Below are 27,999 nucleotides of genomic sequence, written 5' to 3' on the forward strand. Positions count from 1 at the left end.
GGCAAGGGATGTCAGAAAAAACAAGAAGGGCTTCTTCAAGTACATCAGTAGTAAACGGAAGGCTAGGGACAATGTGGGGCCACTGCTGAATGAGGCGGGTGTCCTGTTGACGGAGGATGCAGAGAAGGCAGAGCTACTGAATGCCTTCTTTGCTTCAGTCTTCAGTGCTAAGACTGGCCCTCAGGAATCCCAGGCCCTGGAAGCAAGAGATGAAGTCTACAGAGAGGATGACTTTCTCTTGGTCGAGGAGGACTGCGTGAGGGATCACTTAAGCAATCTGGACACCCACAAATCCATGGGCCCCGATGGAATGCACCCACGAGTGCTGAGAGAGCTGGCAGATGTTGTTGCTGAGCCACTCTCTATCATCTTTAAAAGGTCTTGGAGGACAGGAGAGGTGCCTGAGGACTGGAGAAAAGGCCAATGTCACTCCAATCTTCAAAAAGGGCAAGAAGGAGGACCCAGGGAACTACAGGCTGGTCAGCCTCACCTCCATCCCGGGAAAGGTGATGGAGCAACTGATTCTAGAGGTCTTCATCAAGCAAGTGGAGGAAAAGAAGGTTATCAGGAGTAGTCAACATGGATTCACCAAGGGGAAATCATGCCTGACCAATCTAATAGCTTTCTACGATGACATGACTGGCTGGGTAGATGAAGGGAGAGCCATGGATGTTGTCTACCTCGACTTCAGCAAGGCTTTCGACACAGTCTCCCATAACATCCTCCTAGGGAAGCTCAGGAAGTATGGGCTGGATGAGTGGTCGGTGAAGTGGATTGAGACTGGCTGAATGGCAGAACTCAGAGGGTTGTCATCAGCGGTTCTGAGTCTAGTTGGAGGCTGGTAACTAGTGGTGTCCCCCAGGGGTCAGTACTGGGCCCAGCCTTGTTAAACTTCTTCATCAACGACCTGGATGAAGAGTTAGAATGTACCCTCAGCAAGTTTGCTGATGACACCAAACTGGGAGGAGTGGTAGACACACCGGAAGGCTGTGCTGCCATTCAGCGTGACCTGGATAGGCTGGAAAGCTCCGCAGAGAGGAACCTGATGAGGTTCAACAAAGCCAAATGCAGGGTCCTGCACCTGGGGAGGAACAACCCCATGCATCACTACAGGCCTGGGGCGGACCTGCTGGAGAGCAGCTCTGCGGAGACGGATCTGGGCGTCCTGGTGGATGACAGGTTAACCACGAGCCAGCAGTGTGCCCTGGCTGCCAAGAAAGCCAATGGAATCCTGGGGTGCATTAAGAAGAGTGTGGCCAGCAGGTCGAGGGAGGTTCTCCTTCCCCTCTACACTGCCCTGGTGAGGCCTCATCTGGAGTACTGTGTGCAGTTCTCGGCTCCCCAGTTCAAGAAAGATGAGGAGCTACTGGAGAGAGTCCAGCGGAGGGCTACAAGGATGGTGAGGGGACTGGAACATCTCTCCTACGAGGGGAGGCTGAGGGAGCTGGGCTTGTTCAGCCTGAAGAAGAGAAGGCTGAGAGGGGACCTAATATATACTTACAAATATCTGAAGGGTGGGTGTCAGGAGGATGGGGCCAAGCTCTTTTCAGTGGTTGCCCAGCGACAGGACAAGGGGCAATGGGCACAAACTGAAGCACAGGAAGTTCCAGCTGAACATGAGGAAGAACTTCTTCCCTCTGAGGGTGACGGAGCACTGGAACAGGCTGCCCAGGGAGGTTGTGGAGTCTCCTTCTCTGGAGATATTCAAGACCCGCCTTGACAAGGTCCTCTACAGCCTGCTGTAGGTGACCCTGCTTCGGCAGGAGGGTTGGACTAGATGACCCACAGAGGTCCCTTCCAACCCCTACCATTCTGTGATTCTGTGATATATTTTAATTATATATGTAAACTGTGAAAGGCCTGGGAGTATGCTGAGAGAGGGAGCAGGTATCACCACCTGCTCGCTCTCTTTTTCCAGATAGCTGATACCAGCTTGAGAGATGGGATATGGGATCTTGCCCAGTACTTAAGCTCTTATGAAAACCATATCATTTGATTCTTACAGACTACCACTCAAGAAGCATACAGATACATTCAGAGTATATTTAAGATGCTAAATTGTATCCAACTGATACCAAGACAAATAGTAGAAATGCCAAAAATAACCATCAGTGAGATATATCTCACACATGAAAATATGGGGCAATTTCTAAATCGTGTATCATTAGCCAGGAATCCTGAAATCTGAAACTGGATTACTTGCAGCTCCAGCACTCCAAAGGGAACAGTTAAAAGCCAACAGAAAAACTTGTATCTGTTGCCCCCAGTCCAGCTGCAATTACCTTTCTCTTTTATTTAGCCATTACTCTACCACCACCATTACCTGCTATTTGCACAGAGCCATCTTCACCCAGAAGAATGTTGCCAGCCTTCAAATCTCTAGAACATAAAACCAGAGGTTACTTTTATGTATGAAACTACATATGTGCACATTTTATGTAAATAAATAAATATTGCAGACTAAGCAGATTCACAAAATAACATTTTAAAATTTAAAAGACAGAAACTGAAGCATAAAATGTAATGGATTTACAACAAAAAAAAGTGCAGAACTCAAACTCTCACAAACTCTCTCTCTCTTGTATTAAAAGACCCAAATTCAGCTTTGGCATAAAATGACCAGAATTCAGGGATAAATTTTGAGAACAAAAATATTTAGGTCCAAAGTCTGTTTTACCGCCTTTTATAATCTCACAAACTGAATAGCTTTCAGAGCTTTAAAGCAAGAATTAATGCTTTCTCACATCCAACTGCACCACGGAAAAGAAAAGTTGAAAATAAGTTCTCCTCTTTGATCCCTTCAGAGAAGAGACCCATCTTCAAGAAAGGTAAATATACTGTAGATTTCTACTCAATTAAGCTATTAAAGCTCAGGAATAGCAACCATATTCTGCTACAGGGTACATCATGATGAAAAGTTATTTGACACCGAATCTGTCAAAAATTCAGCGTGTGCTTAACAGACAGCTATGTCCATTTAACTCCTTATTCACGCTTAATGTTAAGAAGAAACCTTTCCGGCTGTTGTTTTTTATGTTATAGAAATGTGCACCCCATTCTTAATGCACAGGATAAATCTTTCATACAGAATACACCACAAACAGTACGAATTTGAGCAAACCAATCTTTCCAAGATTTACTGAAAATAATTAACACATTGCTACTGAAAGGTAACCTAACCAGTTCCTTTATATATAAACAAGCCTGTATTGAAATGACAGAACAAAATCCCTAAACAATTTTGGAAACACCTCCAACTGGCAAATACCACTTGATACAGCATTCCCTGAACTACCACAGCTTTCACCTGTAACATACATAGGAAAAGGAAAGCACACTGTATCATCTTGAACGGGACTTCTGTGGCACTGCACAGTTTACAATCAGAAGTTATAAAAAAGGAGAAATCTCAGATGTAACAAATAGACTTCTCTATCTTTTTAAGGTCCTTTAAAAATAGAAAAATGGAATTCCCAAATCCGACCTCAAAGGGTCCTGTTATCCTTAAAAGCTAATGAATGTTCCTTCCACAAGAATATCAGCTTAACAGAAGACTATGAATTAAGGTTTGTGGCAGATCTTTGGCATTCCAGACCAGAAGTCAAGATAATTATTCTTTATTTCTCCATTTATCTCAATTTTCTCTCTGCAAAAGGAGGAAATAGTTCTTGATTTACATCAGAGGCAGTTCATTTATAAGATGAGACATAAGTACACATGAAGAACAATTACTGTGCTACATCTGCACTACCTCCATCCTCAGAGTTTCTGTCTGCAGAGAATCTGTTTTTGTTTAAAAGATTCTCTTATAACAGGCTAATGCTCGAAAGAGAGCACCTGTTGTAGGCACCTTCCTTAAAAGGCAAATTCACCTCAGTAAAATTAATCAGAGAGGTCAGACTACAACACTTCCAACATCCAAACAGTGGAAGCCACCTGTGGATTGCTACAGCAGATATATATATAGAGACCAACCTGAGGGATGTGCACAATTTACACCAAGGAAGTCAGTGCAGAGAGAATATATACACCAAGGTGCAGTTTCATAGTACCAATCCCAGCTTCACGTGTGGTCATAAAGAGAGGTCTGTAGAGTTGTAACAGACCCTCCTGATTATCAGGAAAAAATAAATTTCAGGTTTATATAGCAGTGCCCGAGTGCCCAAGATTACCCATTTACTGTGCAGCACAATAACCAAGTCACAGACCATATAATATAAACTAGATTCAGATTAGCTATCTGGAGTACCAGCAGGCACAGGAGTACAGACCACAGTTCTGGCACACTTGGTGCAGCACAGACCTACCCCACCTATCAGAGAGACCAGGCAAGCACTAAGTATTAGTAACAAGCTGCAGTCCAGATTACAGCATCTGCCTGAGCATTATCATTTGATAATTACTGATCGCATTTATAGTATGTGAAAGAGGCAAAACAATTCACTTAGCCAAGCAACTACAGCTGACCAGTACCAACAAACCATACATACAACTTTGAAAATGCTCTTCACTGTGCATATTCTCCTACCTGTGAATTTGCCCATTCCTGTGTAGATAGTCTAAGCCCTCCAAAACTTCTTTAAGAATTGTTGCTATTATGGGTTCTTCAAGGACACCATTTTTGTGCTCTCCTTTGTTCACAATATACTTTATTATATCAAGCATTGAACCTACATTGCAGATCCAAGAAAGAAAAAAGCATATATACAGCATTATCATATCAGATTCTTGAGAAATTTATATTTCCTCATTCTTTCTACACTACTGCCATTTGAAAGACCTCATGTAACTAGCTCTCAGAACAAAGCACATTGCTACCTTGTTCAAATGAGAAACAAAGGACTGTTTTTTGTCAAGAATATTGTAACACTCCATGATCTACTAGAAAGAACTGCTAACAGCTTGCTAAGCTACCATTTATTAAAAATTCAGGAGTACCGCACTTTTAAACAGACACGTACAGCAAAAGTTTTCATTTATTATCCAGGTTAGATTCTGGTTCATGTGTTCAAAACGTAAACACGCAGCTACAAGACTGGAAGGAGATATTCTCTGCGAACAACTGTTGACAACATCCCTTGTGACACACAGTTTGCACTGAACTTCGGTTACTATAAATTTCAAAGAATCCAACAGCAACATTTTCTTTTTATCCAAACATTTTTCAACAGCTCACAGTAAATTCCTGTCACAAATCACTGGTTTCTCTCAGGGTCTGTGCTTGCTTTTGACTGAACTGAACAATCCAATCAAATGTGACGTAACAAGTGTTATTTTATGAGCACTTCCCGTCCTTGCTTTCTAGCATGATGGTGCAGTAGCCTGTTGCGATCAAGACTAATATTGAAGAACATCACATAGCAACCAGGACCACCACATCTTATTTTGGAGCCTCACTTTTCTAAGCCACAAGCACATTCAGTTCAGCCCCTTTTTCCTCTCTCAGAACCAAATAAGATTTTTATACCATTCACCATCATCATAAAAACTGTAACGAGTGTTTGTTTAGTTTAAGCAATAAAAAAGGATGCAACACATATAATGCCCATCCTAGGAAGAGTCTTCCTTGAATAACGAACGAGAAACACTCATTATGAAATCAGAAATATATGCATTTTTACAAAAGTAGAGTGGATTCTAGAGGAACTCAAAAAAAGGCCACACTCACAGAAGTGACTTAATTCTTGTCAGTTTTCTCTACATAGTCTTAATAGAGAATTTTAATATATTGATTCAGAATAAAAAGTTACAGTAGTTCGATCAACAGAATTTCTCTCTAATTCTTAGCCTGTACTATTAAAATACACATACAAACTTCTTAAGCTTGCACATTGCTGCTATAACACACCTATGTCTCAAGGTTCATCCTATGTAGTCTCCATCCCCGCTCCTTACTTGGTTTAGGTCAATTAACTCAAAGAATGTACATTACAAAAAAAAACATACAATTTCCTTGAAGCTAAACAAGTAAAACCAGTAACTTACCCCCACTTAACAGCTTCATAACCAGCCAAAGTTCATCCTTCACCACAAAAGATGTGTAATAGCTCACCACATTGGGGTGATTGCATTGACTCATTGCTTGAATTTCTTTCTGTAAGAAATACAAAGCCCAACATAACACAGACAGCTATCAGTTCTGCTTAACTCTGAGAAAGTTTAATTTCCAAACTGAAATACTGTAACAGAACTGAAGTATACACAGAATCTGCATCAAGGCACCAAAACATTTCAATTTACCTATAGGCCTACATGCAAGACAAAACATTATTGCGAAGAACACAAGGGAAGATACAGGAGTAACTACATCAATGTGCTTCTGAGAGCAGCAAATAAATTACTGTTAAATCCCCAAATTCAGAGTGAGCAATGAAGAATGAGCAGTTTCCAAGAACTGAAGGTGTAGGTACAGTCTGGACAACAAAACACAATGAAAGATCAAAACCTACTGCCTTTCCTTTCAAAAGGGATATGAATAGAGCAGAATGGGAGCAGGTGGGAAAGGAGGAAGGAAGCTGTTGGACAAAGGACATGTCACTACTGGTTTGGCTACTGCGGGATGGACAGGTGGACACCAGAACCACGCAATCAAACAGAAGTGCAAGAGGAAAAAGCAATATTACAGACCAAAAGTCAGAGCAAACAATTGACTAGAGGAGCACAGTCACCAACAGATGCACAACATGGCACTACCAAGCAATACCATCTATGACACGCCACAGCTGTACACATTAAGAATCACTGCCTTGTATCTGCTGTTTCAAGCAGAGGCCTTTTCTATTCAGACTTTCAATAATTGTTCTGTAACACCTTTCTGGCAGCTCTGGTTATTCTGCCAATCCTTTACGTAGGAGCGCTTAGGCCTCCTTTGTACCGAAGGGTTTGGCCTCAACCAACTGAAGTTCCCACAACCCTGCTTCTCCCTGTCCACCCACAGCCACACCGCCCTGATCCATCCCCAGTGCCAGAGGACATGCTCCTGGAGGGTGAGCCAGTCAGGGAGCTGATCCAGCTAAAAACCAAACTCTTCCACCTCCCCTCTCTCCCTGAAAAGCAGCTGCCTTCGGTCAGTCCCATGCTACATGCTGACTCACCAGCGCCAGCACAAGGCAGGCACTACAGCAGTCCCACTGACATTGAGTAAAGCTGCCACAGATGCCATTTTCAACTTTCAACCTCAATTCAGCAAGTGTTTGAAAGAGGGGGGGTTTGTTGTTGTTATTTGCAATGCACTCAAGATCACAGCTGCCTTCTAATAAAAAGTTAATTATATGTATTAAAGACTGTGATTTAATCTCTTGATATCTGTTGGTGACCATTAAGTCAGGCTGTAGTTTGACACACACTTCAGCTAATCCTGCTGTCAAAAGTCCTCCGGCCTAGACAACTTCCGAGCCCCAGAACGATGAATGCCTGGATAGTCATACAATGAGCCTGAATAACTGAGCAATCTGCAAAATAGCTGCTTTTTCTTTTTTCCCCAGAGACAGTAAGTGGAAAACTGAAGAAATATATGTGGGGCAGATTTCTCTTTCCCAGCAGACAATTCAGCTTAAACACAAGTCAGATTACTGCCTCAGGTCTTTAATTCAACTATCCATACCAAATCTTTACTGTAACTCTCCCACTCTTTACTGCTATTTAATTTCTTACATTGTTTTATTGTTTCCCTATGCTGGTAATATAATGATGGCTCAAAAAGTCTACCTGCCACTACTGCGCAAAATACACTTCATCTGTTTTACTCACTCAGTAATAGTGCAGAAATGTAACTAATTGGTTGTGGTAAGCTTCACAATCTTTGACTGAAAAGTGCTTTGAATATTTTGTGTGCCTGCATCAACTCATCAGCAAAAATTGAGCTATCACAGTAACCATGGCCAAAGGCACCTTGTGTCTCAGCTTTGGTCATTTTTTCCAAAGAAAGTCTTTGCAAAATAAAAATAAACAAATAGAAAGCACCCTATGAGAGATACGGGATTAAATTTTAGTCAGGAAAGTATTAATTTCAGACTTGCAGTTCCAGAGAGCTACTACCACACACGGGATGGTAAGCCTCCACAAACTTCAGTAATTTGGCTGAGGCCCATGATATGCACGGGTGAGAGAGAAAAGCGTTCACTTCAAACACACTGTCAGAGGGAAAGCTTGCAGCAGGACATCCAGGCGAACACCCCGGAGCCTTCTTCATACTCTTGTCGCTTTAGACATTCGACATTCGACAGCACCAAAGCCACAATGGCGCTCAAAATTTGAAGTCTCTCCCTCACCCGTCTGCTTCTCCCTCCCTTGTGCTAGCACAAGTGTTTGCGCAGTGCATCAGGAAACATGTCCAGCTTAAAAGCTCCCTTCTTTTCCGCCAGGTTACTCCTGATCCAGTTTCACCGAGCAGCTGCACAAAAACGCGTGTCAGCCTAAGGGCAGGTGGGTGACACAGTTAATAAGCAACTGTGAGACGGCTCCGTTGGGCGCTCGGCCGCAGGGCGCACGCAGGTGTCCCAGCTCTGCGGGTGCCCCCCCAGCCGGACAGCTGGGCACGGCTGCTCAAGAGACTCCTCCAGAGAGCCAGCATCCAGGGGCTAGCCAGAGCAGAAATGCAGTCAGTCTAGAAAATCTATTCAATCAGAAAAGCCATTCTATACAACATTCTTTGGTTTGTAGTGCTGAGGTTTTTGTCTGTTTCAAAAAACCGGAGGTAAGGGGATGGGGGAGGATACCCAGTCAGGACAATACTAAGGACAGGAACTTTTTCCTTGGCTCATGGGGTTAAGTTACACCTAGCTTACAATAGTGAGAACACAGGACATTGCAGGAAACAGAGCATTGAATTTCAGGAGTTTAGCAGTTTGTGTAACCTTAGTATTATTTAAACTCCCTCCCCCACTGCCTTTCTATTTTAATTGACACTGGCCCAAATCCTAAGTCTGCTTACGTGGGTCAACCAGGCTTGCTGTATTTTCCACTTCTCTGAAGGCCACACAGCTGAGAATTTGTGAAGGGTGCCTTTGCACACCATCCATAAGCACTTTGCAGCAGCATTTTATAAAACAGCATGTTCAGAGAGCAGACAGACTTTTAGAGCATCCCTGTGCCAATGCAAACTGTTTGATCAAAAATAAGTGATTGAAAACTGAGCAGACTCAAAAACAGTGCTAAAAAAAACAAAACCCAAGAGCATTTTAAGTATTATCAACTGAAATAAAAATGTTAGTACAGTTGTAACAAGAGTCTTGAAGGTCAGTGATGCCCTTTTCCAGAATAACAGCGCTTTTTTAAACAAAAGTTTAAAATCTCTATACTAAGTCAGAGTAAGTACACTTCCCCTCACAGACCAAAAAAAAGCATTAATTATGTTAATTAACTATATTAAACATGTCCCTTTTGGGTTTTTTTACCCTCCTAACCAGGAACTCAGAAAGCCAGAATTTATGTTCAGCTCAAAACAGATCAACAAATAAAAGAAACACAAAATCTGAACACAGAAAAGCAGAAACTGACTTATGTTAAAAAAATAAAAAAGATGGTATGGACAGCTGTCTTCGTACCAAAAGAAAGCAAGATGGGACCAAAAATTCAAGACCTATCGCCTCATTTGGCAGACAGTGGAGACATGTCAGCAGTAAAGATACTCAAGCACTTGCTAAGGTAACTTTGTACAAGCTGGTAACTGCAGTCATTTCTCTAGACCACCAGCATTTCTCTTGCAGATTGTTCGCAGTTTTGTCTGTTTTCACTTGTCATAACTTTTTAATTCTTAATTCCCATTACTAGCTCAAATTCTAACCAAAAAAGAACAATTTTTGACCATTTTATATTACAATGATTAGTATTTCTGCTTTTACAGAAATGTTCTTTATGGGCTGTAGATGTTAATACATCATGCACAGCATCTCACCTTGGGCTGTTCTCTTTCTAAACACAGTTCAGAATTTTCGAGTTTTTAGTTGACAGAAGTCTCACTACCTCAGAGGTAGCTTCCACTACCACAGTCCTCTTAAAAAACACAACATTGTCCCATATAAGCTGTGAAAAACTGAAGGCGAATGCCACCAATCACCAAGGGAAGAGCATTCTGGGTCCTCCACTGTAAACAAGCCATTTTATCTGAAGAAACTGGATGGACCATACCCTCTGTATCAAATTCAAGATATCTTTTGCACTGGCAATTCCCTGCTGAGGAGATCATTTCCTTCAGAGGCAGGAATTTCTGCATTAGAAAAAGCCCACAGTCTCTAGGCAGTAGTATAACCTGTGGAACAGAAGAGAGTGTTCTCACTTTTAGAATGGTTTTGTGTCCTTCAACTCTTCTTATGCTGCCTATATATAAATACGCATTAGTCTTATAAGCACCTAACTAGGAGCATTAGAAAGCAATAGGTTTTGTCTTTTAACAGTTCTTTGCTACTTTGTCTGGATTGCCACAACCAGTACAGAGGAAAAACTCTTGCAGTCCCTTTTACAAAGGGCCTCTTGCAGTTCCCTTCCTCCTCTGACCAGTGACCCAAACAAACAGCATTCCTCAAATGGCTTCTTACGGCCTATCAGACAAACGTGTGTTATTAGCTCTAACAAGAGTTTGCTTGTGTAGATGGCAGTGTAGCCATTCCTACCATTCCCCTCAAAAGTTATCATTAGAAAATCACCTAATACTAGGTTTTGCCATGTTCTGGTGCTTTAGACATTTTAAGACGACCTACTATATTTTACCCTTATATTTTTAAACAGTGTTTAACCAAAGGAATATGTATCTTTCCTCAGTATTAAGACAGACAACCAGACAGTAATCCCTTGAAAATCCAGTCTCCAGAAAGCAAGGGGTAAGGTTCTTCCCGCAGTTCTCAACAGCTAGTTACCCCAAGATTCAAATTTGCACTTCTTGATTTTGTGGCATTAGAAAATACACATTAGTAAAATATATTTTTAGGGGAAGGGCACACTTCTCTTGGATTATTTTCAAATCCTTTTGTCACTATTATCCTGCATAAAATTCTACCCTCGCTCTTGGACTAAGCAGAAAACAAAATCAAAACAGAAGACAGCCTCTATGTAATTTGTTCCCCTCTGATTTACTTACAAGTAATTCATCCATACTGGTTTGGCATTTTTCTAAGTTGATCCTCTTTATTGCTACGCGTTCTTGCCTGGGTTTGCATAGCGCTGCCTGGACAACTGCTGTAGCACCGCTACCTGAAAAAGGGCAGAAAAGGAACACAGTCTTAATACAACAGGAGTTTAAACCAGTGACCAACATAAGAACCCCACGCTGACGAACAACGTAAAATCTGCTGTTTATCCTTCTTCAGTGCTTTCACCACACGCACACCTTTCCACTAGCAAGCCAGCCTGCACCCTTCTCAAAATGGAGATGAAAAACCTCAAATTTCCTGTTCCATACTTCACAAAAAATTCCCAAGCTGACAACTGAAAACCATGTGCTCATTTATCAAGTCACAGCCACCACCTCAATACATTTCATTTGGTTTGGTGCCAAGTTTCAGCATTTGTGAAAGGACGGGAACGACTCTCACATGCATTGATACGATGCACAGTCGGATTCTTTATTATCCCGCATGCATGGTCATATACATTTTCCATATCTGCACACGCGATCACGCTTATTCGGATAGGCTACAGACATAAATCACACGCTGTTCACACGCCCCACATTCCCTTATGATTGGTAACTATGCACTAACGCCAACAGCAACAGACCGCCTCCACGTCCTTGAACACTTGTCACTCCAATCTTCAAAAAGGGCAAGAAGGAGGACCCAGGGAACTACAGGCCGGTCAGCCTCACCTCCATCCCGGGAAAGGTGATGGAGCAGCTTATCCTGGAGGCCATCATCAAGCAAGTGGAAGAAAAGAAGGTTATCAGGAGTAGTCAGCATGGATTCACCAAGGGGAAATCATGCCTGACCAATCTGATAGCTTTCTATGATGACATGACTGGCTGGGTAGACGAAGGGAGAGCTGTGGATGTTATCTACCTTGACTTCAGCAAGGCTTTCGACACAGTCTCCCATGATATCCTCCTGGGGAAGCTGAGGAAGTGTGGGCTGGATGAGTGGTCGGTGAAGTGGATAGAGAACTGGCTGAATGGCAGAACTCAGAGGGTTGTCATCAGGGGCGCTGAGTCTAGTTGGAGGCTGGTGACAAGTGGTGTCCCTCAGGGGTCAGTACTGGGCCCAGTCTTGTTTAACTTCTTCATCAACGACCTGGATGAAGAGTTAGAATGTACCCTCAGCAAGTTTGCTGACGACACCAAACTGGGAGGTGTGGTAGATACACCGGAAGGCTGTGCTGCCATTCAGCGTGACCTGGATAGGCTGGAGAGCTGGGCAGAGAGGAACCTGATGAGGTTCAACAAGGGCAAGTGCAGGGTCCTGCACCTGGGGAGGAACAACCTCATGCACCAGTACAGGCTTGGGGTGGACCTGCTGGAGAGCAGCTCTGCGGAGAGGGACCTGGGTGTCCTGGTGGACGACAGGTTAACTATGAGCCAGCAGTGTGCCCTGGCTGCCAAGAAGGCCAATGGGATCCTGGGGTGCATCAAGAAGAGTGTGGCCAGCAGGACAAGGGAGGTTCTCCTTCCCCTCTACACTACCCTGGTGAGGCCTCATCTGGAGTACTGTGTCCAGTTCTGGGCTCCCCAGTTCAAGAAGGATGAAGAGCTACTGGAGAGAGTCCAGCGGAGGGCTACAAGGATGGTGAGGGGACTGGAGCATCTCCACTACGAGGAGAGGTTGAGGGAACTGGGCTTGTTCAGCCTGAAGAAGAGAAGGCTGCGAGGGGACCTTATAAATGCCTACAAATATCTGAAGGGTGGGTGTCAGGAGGATGGGGCCAAGCTCTTTTCAGTGGTGCCCAGTGACAGGACAAGGGGTAATGGGCACAAACTGAGGCACAGGAAGTTCCGTCTGAACATGAGGAGGAACTTCTTCTCTCTGAGGGTGACGGAGCACTGGAACAGGCTGCCCAGGGAGGTTGTGGAGTCTCCTTCTCTGGAGATATTCAAGACCCGCCTGGACAAGGTCCTGTGCAGCCTGCTGTAGGTGACCCTGCTTCGGCGGGGGGGTTGGACTAGATGACCCACAGAGGTCCCTTCCAACCCCTACTATTCTGTGATTCTGTGATTCTGTGATTCTGTAACACATCTTGTTTTTGCTAACCTACACCATGTGCACTATCAGAACTTTCTCAATGGCTATTCTTAGCTGTCCTTTCCAGCAGCCTGTTCAGTTATGCTGTTTTGCTTAAGCGGCCTAGTCATGCTAATTCTCAAGCTACATCAACCCCAACAGTTTGGGAACCATTACATTTTTGTTTTTGGACACATCTGTTTAATCAAGAACATGACTTGCACAGTTAACACAATTAAAAACATTACACAGGGGGGTGGGAAGTATATGCTTTATCAAACATTATTTCTTTCCGTTCTTTCAGGTCAGTCCCTGTTTAACCAGGTTTTTGTTCCCACTATGCAATGAACAGAAAAATAGCAGTAAAATTGTACATGCCAAATCTTCTACAGTTTCACCTGTGTTCCTGTTTAGTCATCTTGATTAGGGTAACATCGTACAAAAAGCATGCTGATTCTCAAGAAGAGCATGGGAGGCACAAGCATCACCCCAACAATAAGAAGATGCACATTGCTGCATGGCCCAGCAGTCAGTCATGCTTACCTGACATGCAAATCACATATGGTCATACAGCTACAACGATAACAAAGCCTGGCGGAATTGAACAAATATTGGGGAAAGCATTAATTTTCTTTGGTTTGCTTTATTTGCAAACAGGAGGAGTGAAAGGTCTTGTTGCCTCTTTTATCAAGCACCCACTGGCTTTTCCCCAGTCAGTATTGCCTCACTAAATTAATGAAATGATTGCAAGTAATATTCAGAAGGAGTTTTGCCCGGGTTGCACATCTTGCTGCCAGATCAAATACAGCAGTGTGTACTTCCTCAAAGTAATTACATCGTGCTCATTCATGCAGAAATCTAAAATCCCCCGACGAGTAGTTTCTACCTGTAATTCTATTTTAATATAAATTATGAATTTCTGGTAAGTCACGAATTGAGCAACATGTTATATTGGCCTGCTCATACACTATGTTCTATTTATGCTCAGTAATTGGCATGTCTTAGATGAATACAAATTGTGAACAAAAAGCCTTTTGTTGTCAAGCTCTACAAACATGGATTCAGTTACCAGCCAACTTAAGAACAATTGAGAGCTTTTCCCTCTGCACATCTGAAAACGGCACCGACAATACCTCATGACTGAAAGTTATTGTCCATATTTTAACTACTATTTGCTTAGCTATTTTCATGTATTGTTTGTTCACATGATGTTTTCACTCAAATCACAAAGCTTTTTAACTCGGTGTATGAAATTTCATTACAAAATTCTGAGCTCATCTTAAAAAAAAGAGTCTCAACAGGACTAACTAGTCATGTTTTTGCAGGATGCGGTCACAGACAAATATTGACATGTCCTGTTCTGTCTGCTTGCAGAACAAAGCCTTTAAAAACTCCAATAATATAAGTAATAAAAGAATTCAAGAGAGATTTTTAAAATTAAATACGACATCCCAAGGAAGGAACTACCAAGTCAGCACAATTCAGCTCAGGTAAGACTCATCTACATGACTTTAATGAAGTTCTCATTTGGTAGACATCAAGACACAAATCCTCTTGTTACTTTGGATACACAACTGTAGGTCAAGGCAGGGGGAAGAAACCAAATTTAAGCTATTCAGGATACAGGAACAAACACCAAGATTTTTCTTGATGTATCTTTTTCATCTATGCCAGTAGTTTTATCTACTTGTAGGAAACAACCGGATCTTCACTTTCAAAATAGATTCATATACAAAGGCCACATAAAGGACAAACGGAAAAAGCACGCATAAAAATTATTCAGCCAACACCAGAATGAAATCCTGACTGCTTCCTCAAGTTAAAGTAAAATGACAGTAAGTAACACTTCAAAATATTTTGGAAAAATCAGATTACAAAAAAAAAAAAAAAGTACTGTCACATCCCTGACCCCATCCCACTATCTCCCTTGCTAAAGTTCTGTGAGACCCCAAACCAAAGACTATGTGCTTACTACTACTTAAAAACTCTTGATTGCAAAATTAGTCTTGAGTTACCCTTAAGCGCAAGTTGAAGATCTGTTCCTCTTCTGCGTACTAAAAGAGGACAAGATGCAAGATTTTAGGACATAAACTAGAGTTTGAAGTTTACTTATATGAAAAGCTTTTCAGTGCATTTTCCTGTGTTTTCTCCTCAGATGACTTGCAGGGGGACATTCTACACCACAAGAATATGATGCACTGACAATGCAAAAAGCTTTCTATGTTTAGCATAAAGCCAATCTACCTTGGTTTCTTCTTTCTCCTGCCTTCTGAATACTCTATGCAATACAGTATTTTGATAGTAAAGGCAATTTTTGCCGCTGGCATTCTCAGTGGGTCCTACATATAAAACCCATTCGAAAAAGCAGTTTCAAGTACCCTTGAAAGGAGCCAGCTACTTAGTGGCTATGTGCCTCCTTCCTCTTAGCACATGTCCCCCTGCCCTCCTCCGGCTCACAAGGTGAACAGCCAGGGATAAAGATGCGGAAAATCTGCAGCTTTCCCATCAGGTCAGAAGACTTCTTTTGTGTCAATAAAGAAATGCCCTTCTCTAGTCTACTAAACAAGTAGAAATGTGAAGTGTTCCAGAGGAGTAGCTCTTATAAACAGGACTACCCAGATAAGCATTTCAGTCGAGAGATAACACTACACGAATAATGCACTATCATACAGTGAAAGAAAACGGTCATGGCCAACCATTCAGCATAACAAACTCGGGTCACAGAAAATGATTGCGTCGAACAGATTACAGCCAAGCATTCCTGGTCAGAAGGCCTGACGTTTTCAGGTAAGCTGAACCTTACAAATCTTCTAAAAACTAACCCTCACAGCAGAGAACATACTAACCACACCACTACTAAAGCACAGACTGGTTTTAGCATCCAGTCTCTATTTAGCAAACCAAGCTAGTATAACGAAGGCTCAGGTTGTATAAACTACAAAGCCTTTACACCCAGCTGTCCCCTGCAGAAGAACAAAACAAAGCATTATCAATTGTCAGGCTCAGAAAAACAGCTTTGTAAGAAAGATGGGGTTTTTCCACTACTGGAAAAGTCATTCTGCTGCTACAGACAAGTTCTCTTTGGCACTTTCAAAAGTTAGCAGTGAAATAACACAATTTCAGTCCACATCAAGTTGTCTCTTGTGAAACTGGAGTGGTAGGCATCAAGTCAGAGTGGTTCATCCTGTCCTCAGGTTTTTTGCTGCCATCCTCCTCTCTAGTGAAAGCGTGCCCTTACAGCCAACCTGTTCCTTCATGCTATGAACCACACACACCCTGCCATCCTGGGCTCAGTGCAGCAGAGCTGTCACCATTGCTTTCAACTATTTGGGTTCATGCAATAGAAACCTTCTCAAGAGCTATTACACATGGCCACACTTCACTACTTCTGAAAGGATATAACCTAAAAGCAGTTTTCTGCATTCCACTTTGTACATGCTTCACAGAAAGCATACGAAAACCCCACAAACACAAATACTCATGAAGGATTTAAGCTTAACTGAGTAAGTTCCTTCAACTTGTTCTAAACCTGACATAAATGCATTTTTTCTCTCTCTTCTTAAAAAACAAAACAAAAAACAGGAATTTACCTCTCACAGAATCTGTCTCCAGCTGGTAAACAGAAGAAGGATCTTTGAACAAGTGTGATCAATAACTGACACTAACATTTTATATACCCTCCACTAGTCAAGTCTCAAAAAGACAGACAGTGAGGTGAGATGGCTGGACATTATGACCTGCACATCACACAGGCACACATCTTTCTTCATACAAGCATGTGGCACTTCAGTTATTCCCTGTTATGTATACAGGTCTGACACTTCCCACTCATTCACCACTGCGCAGTAAGTCTATTCAAAATAAATCTAGAACTATTCCTTTCAATTTTCTTATCCTCAAAAATGCAAGTCAGTAACCTCATTATCCCATAATGATTTACCAAGTCTTTTTTTAGTAGCTCAGTGCAAGCTTCTTTTAAAGATTTCTGCATTCATTAGGTCCCTTCAGACACTCCACCCAAAGTCAGCTTCTTCAACCCCATCATTCTACCTAATCTCTGAAGAGGAGGATGCAATTTGTTGGTAATATTAAGTTTTCTTATTGACTAAGTATCTGAAGGGTTAGGCAGCAGTCATAACTGGAAAACACTAAATACCTTACCTCAGAGTCTATCCACACTCTTACATACTGACCTATACCATCTGCATTTTTACACAACTCTTCTGCTCCCCCAACATACAGAAGCTTCTAAATGTAGCTAATCAGTGCACACAAATTTTGTCAGGCTCAAATCCAAGACTAAATTGTAACTGTCTGTAAAAGAAGCTAGTAGTAAATAGAAATAAATCTGTGAAAATGGACGAAGCGTCTACGAAAGTATTTTTTTTTATTCTTTTACACAGTCCAGTTCTGAAAAACAGAGTCCCCTAATAGAACTCATACGCAATGTAACCACAGGATTCATTTTGCACAAAGCAGAATGCACTTGTGCACACATACTGTGCCTGCGCAAATGCAATCTAGCTTAGGTTTCCACTCATAAAAACATCTGGTTTTTTTTCATGCAGCGTGCAAAGCATCTGTGCTTATATATAAGCTTTGAAAGCTATGTTGTATATGTTGTATACTGCATGCAATATTGTGTAGCATATTTCCAGCATTACTATGTGTGCGTTTTGAACTGTTCAGTACTTCAACATACTCCATGGCAGCATTGGGCAGAACTAGTCTCTTCAGTCTTGAAAGAATCAATTCTGTCGGTGGCAAAGCAATACTTTTAGTTAAGAAACAGAGAACAAAGAACCTTTAACTTCTTTCAGTTTCTAGCTTTTACTCCACAGTACTCTAGGGATCTTTCAGTATCACTCAATTTCTTTCACATTACTTTCACTGGTTAAAAATAAGTTATAAATCAGATCATTAAAGCTCTCTTAGATCACCATACTAAAACTAAATCTTTCTGAAACTTAACTTCTTCACAGAAAATGAACTCATGTTTTCTCTCTCCATCTTCACACAACATAAATGCTTGTGTTCTTAAGAACCTCAGGATAAGCACGTAAATACAATTTACTAACAATTCCCACCCACTTTACATTCTCAATTCATGCTAGGATCAAACCTCTCCCCTTATACCTCATTGAGTACTAGGGGTTTTCATCCCAGTCATTAGGATTATGGCATAATGCACTTAAAATACACTAAGTATTCTATATCCATACATAGAACTGCTACTTCCACATATTCATCATTCAACAATTAATCTCATTAATTCTTTATGGAGCTATACAAAATGAATTAGTTCTGCCACTGGACATTTAAAATCATCACCACTGTGGTTACAGAAACACTGGGTTACCCAATTATTGTACTTACCTTTCTGTGAGAGAGTAGCTTAAAGTCTCTGAGGTCTAGCTTATCCCATACTACTTTTCAAAACCATATGGCATAAATAATCCAAAAAATCCTCTCCAACAATGATAACAGTATACAAATACTTCTGTGATCCCACTTAATTCTTAGAGAAGCAGCCGAAACGTCCATGTCAAAATTATTGTATATTATAGAACATGTATAAGAGAATTTCTATGAAAGCATTCAACCAACCTGTACTAAGGCTAAGATACAGCAAGTTTGACCACTAACCATACATCATACTCTCCATGCAGGAAAAAAAAAGGCAGAGGGATTCACAATCAGCAATAAAACCCCACATACAAGAAAAACAGGAGCAGATGGGAATGACTTGGCATTTTGAACTATGCTCTTTATCTCCCCCCACCCTCATAAAATAGTAAAAGGACTGGTTATATCAGATGTTTTGGCTAGATAAATTATAGGAAATAATTTGAGGTTTGTTATGCAGTACTATGTTACAATTCCCTCCCTATCAAATCTGGAGAAAAAAATAAATTCTTCTGCCGAAAGCACAGGAGAACAGGAATCTACCTTCTCGAACACAGAGGTTTCTAGCATCAGAGTACAGCAAATTACTATCACTCACAAACTAATTATTCAGGAAATAAGACAAATCAATATTGTAGAAGAAAGCAGAGAACCCATACCAATGATCTGGAAAATGTAAAAGTCTTCCTACCCTCCATCAGTGAGGCTGGACACACTATATCGCAGCAACTCTTCCTAACTGTCTGTCTTATCTGAAGAATAAACAGCTATCACCACCAGTCACGGTTAAGAGAATATTAAAAGAACTCTACTTTGACTGAGAAAGGCATCAAAGAAATATGGGTAGAAAGTAAAACCAGATACAGTTAGACTAGGCATAGGTTTATTTAACAGTAACTGTGTCCAGCTTTGAAATAAAGTATCAGCCTAACTGATGGCTTTTTGTTTTCAGACACCTTCTCGGTAAGGAGACTTCCGCCTAGGGCCATACAGAGCTCAGCACTTCTCAGCTTGGTGCAACACCACCACACTAAGATCAGATCAAAATGTCCAAGGACGACCAATAACTAATTTTGGGGCATTCAAGTAAACCTGGCAATAAGCACACAGTCCAGAAAGGGACGAAAGAAAAGCAGAGACTATGCCCACTACCTCCTTCCACTCTATTTAGTGCAGAACATGATTTTACCCCCTTGTGCTATCTATGATTAGTGTTCAAAGTGACAACACCCAGCCAGAGACACAATTAGCAACCCGTATGACAGTCCCGCATTTCAACACTGGAAAACTTTTAGCCCGATCAATCACAAAAATTAGATAAGGCAGGTGGTCCTTTTTTTAAAAAGGTACCTATAAAGGAATTCAAGTCTTTTGGGTAAGATAAGATGCTAACAAAGTTGAAGATCAACTTTTAGAAGTGCATCAGAAACAGACAGTAGCCATAATGCTTCTCCTTTTGCCTGTCTTTGAATAGGAAGCCGCACATACTCCAAACACACCTTGGTACTTCACACTGAAAGAAAGTTGTAGATGTGCTGCAAAGGAAAGTGAAGGCAGTTTAATGCTCATCTGTGTGTGTCATCACCAAAATTATCTTTTAATTGTGCTGCAAAGGAAAGTGAAGGCAGTTTAATGCTCATCTGTGTGTGTCATCACCAAAATTATCTTTTAATTAAGTACTCCGTGGCATTGAGTCCTCTTACATGCTAGTTGTGGAGCTCATGAGGAGCCTGGTACGTTTCCAGATCTGGCATGAGAGCATCTTCCCATTCATTAGAACTCTACACCTAGAAAACATCAGTACCACAGCAGGTAAGGAAAACCTGAACAAAAGCAGTCCACTTTATCTTCTCCCTGACTTGTCATTTAAAATGGATGAATTGTCTAAATAAAGAAGCTGAAAGGGAACTACAGCAACCCAAGTCAGACTATCTAGGCAAACCCGATATTAAAAACACTAACCAAGATGAAACTCCTTTTGCTCTGCTCCACATCTGAAATCTCTTCATAAGAAGTATTATTTATAACTGTAAAAAAGTGTATATAAAAAAAAATCCACAATCACCACTATTTCAGAATTTGCAGTCATCAGAACTGGAATTTGCCTTGTGGAGGTGATAAGATAAGGCTGGTGTGACTACTACCCCCTGTTCCTGACCCCTGGTAATAAGGTTAGCAAAACTAACACCATTTTATAGGGCAAGCAGCCATTCTCTATGACTGAGCAGGTCACGTATTCAATCCCTTTCCCTCATTATCAGGCCCTGAAGGTCCTGTGAACCAAGTAGACAAACCAAACAGATTTCTTCTTTCCCTCCCTACCAGCCTCAAGATTCCCGGGCACCAGGCTGATTACTCCCTGGCTCACTGGCCTTGAAGGTCCCAGGCACCCAGCCAACGTGGCGGTGGTGACGACCCCGTCACAGCACACAGAGCACTGTCCACAAAATCAAGCAGCTACAAGTCCTACGTGAGGCACCTGGACCAGAACCACTGCTGGACAGTGAGGCCCATGACCCCCGCCCAGGGACGCCTCCACCATCATCTGCTTCCTCTGAGGACTGAGTGACCAACTCGTGTGCTTTCATATGATTTTCAAGTCTAGAATATGATTATTATATTGATGCAGACCATGTACTAAGATTTGACCTGAACTACAGAGGGTCCAGGTGATCAGAAATAGTAAGTTAAGTTGTATTATAAATTCTATATTACTTAGGTAATTAGAAATTATGAGTTAGGATCTAGGTGACTGTAAATCGTAAGTTGTCATATTGTAAATTCTGTATTACATTACTTATAAATTGTACTATACTGATTCTGCTTGTAGAAATCCTGTGCCATTCCAATCATAAGTTCTGTGCTACACTAACCATATCTTGTCAAGAAAATAAAACTTTAATTGTAACTCTGTTTTAGTGCCATCAACGTTTTGCCAAGGATCCCTAAAAGAACTTGCTGTCCCCTTAGTGTCGGTTGACAACTGGTAAGCTTGATTAACAGATTCTTGGGAGCACACTGATGTTATTCTCTGGTGCAGAATTTACTTCTCACACACCGCAAAATTACCCTGCTCACGTGCTAATAAAGAGTATGGCGGGGAACAACTAACACACAGAGAAAACTTAATAAATACAGCTGAATCTAAAACAAACAAGTAAACAAGCTAAAAACATTCAGTTCTGACTCCAAAACACATTGAATCTCTCATAAAATATGCTACTTAAAACCTACAATATATCAATTTGAATGGGCATCAAACGTGAAATGCAAAGCAAGTGTCTCTGTTCCAATTTGCAGAACTTAACATTTTCCCCACAAGTCCCACAGCATTCAAGCCTTCTTGGGGTATCTTATCATCACTTCATATACCTAGTCCACTTCACTATCATTTTTCCAAGGTTGTGATTATTAAGTAATATAAAGTACTGCATATAAGGGCTTAATGAACTAAAGAGTACGAAACTGAACTTGGCAGTGAAAAGTCAAGTTCTATACCTGGAATGATCTCTCCTCTCAATCACGTTACCCTCCATATGAGCTGCCATTGTTAAAAAGGAAAAAAAGTGAAACAAGGCGTTATGCACAGGAGTAAAATAAACTATACTCCATTTCAACACTAACTTTACTCTAATTTCCAAAAGCTGGGCAACAGAAATTGAGAATTCAATGCCACCAAGAAATAGCATGTATCAGGTCAGAGCGCAAAGAGGTTGCTTAGCTGTACTCACCTAACAAATGCCTAAAATGCCTCCCGCTTTCATATCAGTATATAAAGGTAACTTGTGAATTCACCAAACTTACGATCTAGAAGATATGTGTGCCATTGAACAGTCAGTATCATTACATATAACAGTTCATTACATAGAGATTTAAAGGAATACATTTCTTTGGGCATGATGAAAAATATTGAACTAAATAAACAAATCCATTTGAGTCCAGCACCCAAGGGAGAAAAGGGAAGATCTACTCTCTTGGGTTGTCACTAGGTTAGATTGTGTAAAGAATACGCTGGCAGGAGCATGGATTATCTTTAAAGCTTCTCTGAAAGCGCTCTTGAGAAGACCAAAATAAAGAACTTAACCACAGGTAACAACAGCACATAGGTAAGACACATTATTATCTGTTAAACTAGCTCACAAGACAGAAGTGGGGGAAGAAAAGCTCCAAGGTACCCAAGCCCTTCTGCAGTTAACATTAGTTTTCTAATCAGATCTGCACTGCCTTCCAGCAAAACACAAAAAAATCCGACTTCACTCACACTGCAGATTTGTTAGGGAAGAAGAAGCGGAAAAAGCAGTAGCCTAAGAACTTGCAGCAGGCTTTTTCACCCACACTTTCCCTGCTCCCGCAGCAAGGCCAGCAGCACAGCGGTGCTGCACAGCCACCCGGCTGGCACACTGCAGGAAGGAGTCCCTCCCGTTGTATGATTGCATTGGGGCCGTCGGGTGACAAGGAGGCTCGTGGATGTACTGTACTTGACGTGAATGAATCCAGCAAATCCCTATTCATTCTGCATTTTCCCAACAAAAGGCATGAAACAGAGCTGAGGTCAAGGATATGACTTGGTTTAAGAATTTATTATCAACACTAAAATGGATTTCGTCTGTTGTGTTATTATCCATTCATCCTCACAAAGTAGGTTAGATAAGCAGGTAATATAATGTAAACGTCTTTATCCGGATTTTTTTTTTTTCTGCTTACAGTTGTACCAAAAAACTTGCAATCAAATTCACAGAATCAAAAGCCATACAAAAGAACATCTGTGTAAAACAGAGACAGTTCCTTGCTGTTTTAATATGCTGTGGTTAGGTCAAAGACTGTATCAATGATCTAACAGGTCTCACTTTTTTTTTTTTATTTTAAACTTATCCTTGTCATTCATACAATGTTACACAGGAAAAAAAGAACCAAAATGTGTACAAGGTCTTGACAGCTTTCATTTTCACAGGGTGTGATAAAATTAGGTGAATTTTGCTCACATTTGGGGAGAATAAGTTTGTTCTTACCAGGTTAATCCAAAAGTGTGTTCTTCTCATCACTAATTACAATATACTTTTTGAAACACTTAAAAAAAAAATTCATGGACTTCAATCTATCTGTCACCAAAAGGAAAAGCAAAATCTCCAGTACTTTCACAGAAGAGGGTGTTTCTACAAGCAATCTGAGCAATCCTCCTCTACCTAATTAGCCCTCCAGAAAGCATACCAGCAGGGGCGTTACATTTGTCCTTTACTGATCTGAAGAAACATAAATACTTCACTCAGACACATGCATCACAAAAAGTAGCACTTCTTTCTACATTCATATGAAAAGCTGCTAAAATAAACTTCCTTATCATTCAGTCAGCTACATAACAGAAGAACATCGGGTAATAAATCTCAATTTAAACTGAAGAAGCTTATCTAGAAAAGAATGGGAAAGCTGACATCATTCTTCCCTTAAAAATTTTGTATCCAAATTTGTTGTTTCAAAGGTCTAGAGTTTTATCCTAAGTGTGAACAATCAACAAAAGGGTCTCCCAGGAAAATCTTAACAGTAAAACTTCAAACATTAAAAAGACCAACAATGCGGTTTAGAAATACGTGTATTGGGATGCAGTTCTTACTCCAGGGCAAAGCGTCCGATCAGAGACAAGTGAATTCAAAATTTCAAGAGAGTAGAAAAAACAGAGAAGTAACCAACAGAATGTAAAGAAACTGAAGTTAGCGGGAAATTCAAAAAAGAGCATCAATCTGCACTTCATACTGTTTGGTTGCCTGTACATCTGCATTTTGGTTCAGAGCAAACAGGGCAGTTTTGAAGTGAATATCCTCTCCTTGATCTTCCTCACAGGGCTTTAGGTTGCTTTGCAGAGTGGCTCTTGTGTGTGCAAAATAAACCCCTTTTGGAGGAACCTGAACTGGATGTTCTGCGCCAGCAGAAACATGATCAAACCCCTGAAAGAGGTAATAGTCCAGACCAGTCTTTGGATATTTTCAAAAAACAAGGACAGCTAGGATGTTTGGTCCAAGGAACTAGCGTATGTCTTGTTTGAAGTAAAATTGCAGACCCAAATACACTGTAGACACCTCGACATTAACTGGTTCACTCCCATTTCACCAGAAACTTATAGACATCGACACAGCTAAGATAACAATGAAATTCTATCGTGGAACCAATTTGTAATCCACATATAGCCTCCAAATCTGCCTTTCTCTTAGCAGGGACATTTTTGTCAGAGTTGCTTCCTAAATTTAAGATGATTTTTGAAATAACAAAGCCCCATCCAAGTATTTTTCTGCCATTTCGCACAAAGATACCACCAAGAATTGTTTCAAACCATGGAATCACAGAATCATATAGGTTGAAAGTGTCATCTAGAGATCATGTAGTTCAATCCCCCTGCTCCAACGGAGTCAGCTAAAGCAGGTTGCCCAGACAGGTTTTGAGTATCTCCACAGATGGAGACTCCACAACCTCACCAGACAACCTCTTGTAGTGTTTGATCACACTCACAGTAAGTTTTCTTGTGTTAAGATCGAGATTCACTGCTTTTAGTTTGTATCCACTGCCTCCTGCCCTGTCTGAGGGCACTACAGAGAAGAGTTTGCTTCCCTCTTCTTCATTTCCTCCCATCGTGTCTTTATACATGTTGGTAAGAACCCTTGAGCCACCTTTACTCCACACTGCACAGTCCCAGATCTCAGCCTCAAATGAAAGATGCTCCAGTCCCTTAATCACCTCTGTGGCCATGGACATGCTGAAGTTTTGCAGGCTCACACAACAGAAGAGACTCCCTGAAAAGGTGTAGTTTGTCCAAGCTGAGACACAACCAACAGGGCTAAGGTGGCTGCTGTTCCCCATCTCCTTCTTACTTGCCTGTCCAAACCTCATTCAGCTGTGAGTTTTCAGAACACCACAAAGAAAAGCCCTAGAGTAACATACTCTGAATAACCTATCTGGAAGAAACAGCTATTTTGAGCTACAGCTGTCTACACAACAAAGATCTATAAGAAAAAAAAAAAATGGAAATAACCTTTTTGTATTAAGGAAGAAAAAAGTTAACCTAGCAGTTAATTTGAATCATAGTCTACAACAGCAATGTCATCGTATCATACCAAATATAGGTTCATGACACTGCACCAGAAATAAAGCTTTTCCTTCGAAGTTCACAGATGTAAGGAAATGTCTTCTTTCTCCAGCACTTTTCTAACACGGAACCAGTTCTTCCTAATAAAATGCAAAATAAAAACAAAACCCCCTTCCTGTCATATGTTCTACTACAATCTTTAAATACTCTATTATGTTACACGGCCAGATATTTTTCCCCTAAGATAAACTGCACGATCTAATTTTAAGTTAAAATATCTTCAGAAAAGACATATGTACTGTGATCATTTCATTCTCCCTGTTGGTCCATCATAAATACAGAAACCATTACTCAATATGCATACAGATCCCGGTATCTGGAAGGCAAAACTCACACCGGAAACACCTCTGCATAACTACACAAGAACTTGATATCTGGTATTGACGGTGGGACCAAAAGTTACCTCACCAGGGTACCATGTGAACTCTACAGAATTCTGCTTAACTCCACTTCACCTCATACAAGCAGGATAAATTGAAGATTTGCTATGCTGAACGAGACTTCCTGCCTAGAAAAAAGCTGTCAAAAGAGAATTACTGTTCATTCCTGAAGTAGCACTATAAACAAATGCTGGTGTTGATTTAGTTGGCATATTTTATTGTTTCTCATTTAATTTGAAAGTAAACACTTGGAACAATTCTAATACCATGAATGTAATATTTTCTACGTCTTCCGGATGTCATCACATAGCGCAACGTTCTCTTCCAGGAATGAAGAATAGCCATCTACCAAAACAAAGGCAGTATTGCTACTGCACTGTCATGAAGACCTCTAATTAATACTGCAGTGTTGAGCTACAAAGCGTCTTCAGCTAGTTCACTCCAACAGAACACGCCTGCTAGAATGTGAGTCCATTGTGGCCACACACTGCAAACAAAAAATTTACCTACTTCTCATCCTGCTTCTCATGAAACAATGGAAGCACCAGAGAAATATAAATGCTATCATATCATTACATTTTCATCAGGTGATTCTAACCTAATTCTAGTGAAGTTCCTATTATTAGTCTGAAGTAGCTCAGAGGCTGGAAGTACAAGACACTAACAGCAATAAATTATTAGTTTAAATTCAGTCCCTGCAATAAGATGTCTTCAAAGCAAAGAAGAAGGGAAGCAGCTTTTTAACTGAAATGTGATCCTTCTGAATCTGAATGTTTCTTCTCAGAAGACTAAAGCAATAGCTCAAGCTTATGATCTTGTGCATGTTACACTTACAAGACAGAAACCATGATCAGTAAGTATATACACAATGTTCTTCTGGTCTGGTAAATTAACTATTTTTGTACCTCTACCCTGAGGCGGGTATACTTGGCACATAGTTTGCTTACATCTATAGTACTGATTTGTTCCTATTAAGAAAACCCTCAGGCATTTAGCATTGATCTTGACCTTCGAGACCTTTAAGTTCACACTACTTCTGAAAGCATGACTAGGAACAGAAAACCCTTCAATTTTCTGTCTGCTTCTAGTCCTCATTTCTCTTCAAGTGCATTAGCATAGCTCAGCTTAAAAGCTATGCAACATAATCATTAAGGCAGCTTTATAGGGCATGCTCAAGTTTCACCGATATTTTGCTTCTGATCAGAATGTCTCAGAGGTAGCTAGATATCCACAGGAATAATTAGGCTAATAAAACAATTCAGAAATTGTTAATCGTAAAGACAAAGGATTAATGGAGACAGTTAATTTACCATACAGGGGTTTCACTAAACTGTTGAGTAAAGTCAGTACCTCGTCAAATACCTAGGGGGCAAAGGACTGGAAATATTAACTCCATCAATGCCACAGACTTAATACTTCAGCTAATGACCGAGAAACACTGTTCAAACTTTTCACTGAGCTTCTCTCAGGAGCAAGCTGCAGGACTGTCACAAACAGCAACCCTGGAAAATCGCACCTGGGAATTGTTCAGAGGGACCCTTTAAAAACCCACCACCTTCATCAGCATTGTCAGCATCTCACCACTGCCATGGAAACTTTCTACAAAAGAGTCACCAGTCAAGTCTACCTAAATGCCAGGAAGCACACACACTTCTCAATGAAGATTAAGCTTCTTCCCCTTTACTGCCATCCCTCAACTACCTATCATCATAGAATCACAGAATCATAGAATCATTAAAGTTGGAAAAGACCTCTAAGATCATCAAGTCCAACCATCAACCCAACATCACCATGCCTGCTAAACCACGTCCCAAAGTGCCACGTCTACACGTTTTTTGAACACTTCCAGGGATGGTGACTCTGACAGGCAACCAACCCTCACAAAGTAACTCTGACCTGACAGTAGACAGGGTAAGCAGTATAAAATTCTGTCAACTGC

The 27,999-nt window shown here is 41.0% G+C and overlaps 1 protein-coding gene across 3 annotated transcripts in view; it reads right to left on the reverse strand.

The window, feature by feature from the left end:
* The window catches only part of STK39 (serine/threonine kinase 39), a 108,968-nt gene that overhangs the window by 74,565 nt on the left and 6,404 nt on the right, over positions 1 to 27,999 (reverse strand). For 2 of the 3 annotated variants that reach the window (XM_075430191.1, XM_075430189.1), the window contains exons 2-5: positions 11,075 to 11,187; positions 5,986 to 6,094; positions 4,529 to 4,670; positions 2,324 to 2,379 (exon numbers count right to left, since the gene is read on the reverse strand). In XM_075430191.1, the coding sequence (XP_075286306.1) occupies positions 2,324 to 2,379; positions 4,529 to 4,670; positions 5,986 to 6,094; positions 11,075 to 11,187 (420 nt within the window). Of the gene's footprint in view, positions 1 to 2,323; positions 2,380 to 4,528; positions 4,671 to 5,985; positions 6,095 to 9,895; positions 9,996 to 11,074; positions 11,188 to 27,999 lie in introns of those variants that run through there. The other variant, XM_075430190.1, reaches the window with a different exon arrangement.

This window comes from Opisthocomus hoazin, chromosome 9 (genome assembly GCF_030867145.1).
Source record: "Opisthocomus hoazin isolate bOpiHoa1 chromosome 9, bOpiHoa1.hap1, whole genome shotgun sequence".
Taxonomy (NCBI): Eukaryota; Metazoa; Chordata; class Aves; order Opisthocomiformes; family Opisthocomidae; genus Opisthocomus; species Opisthocomus hoazin.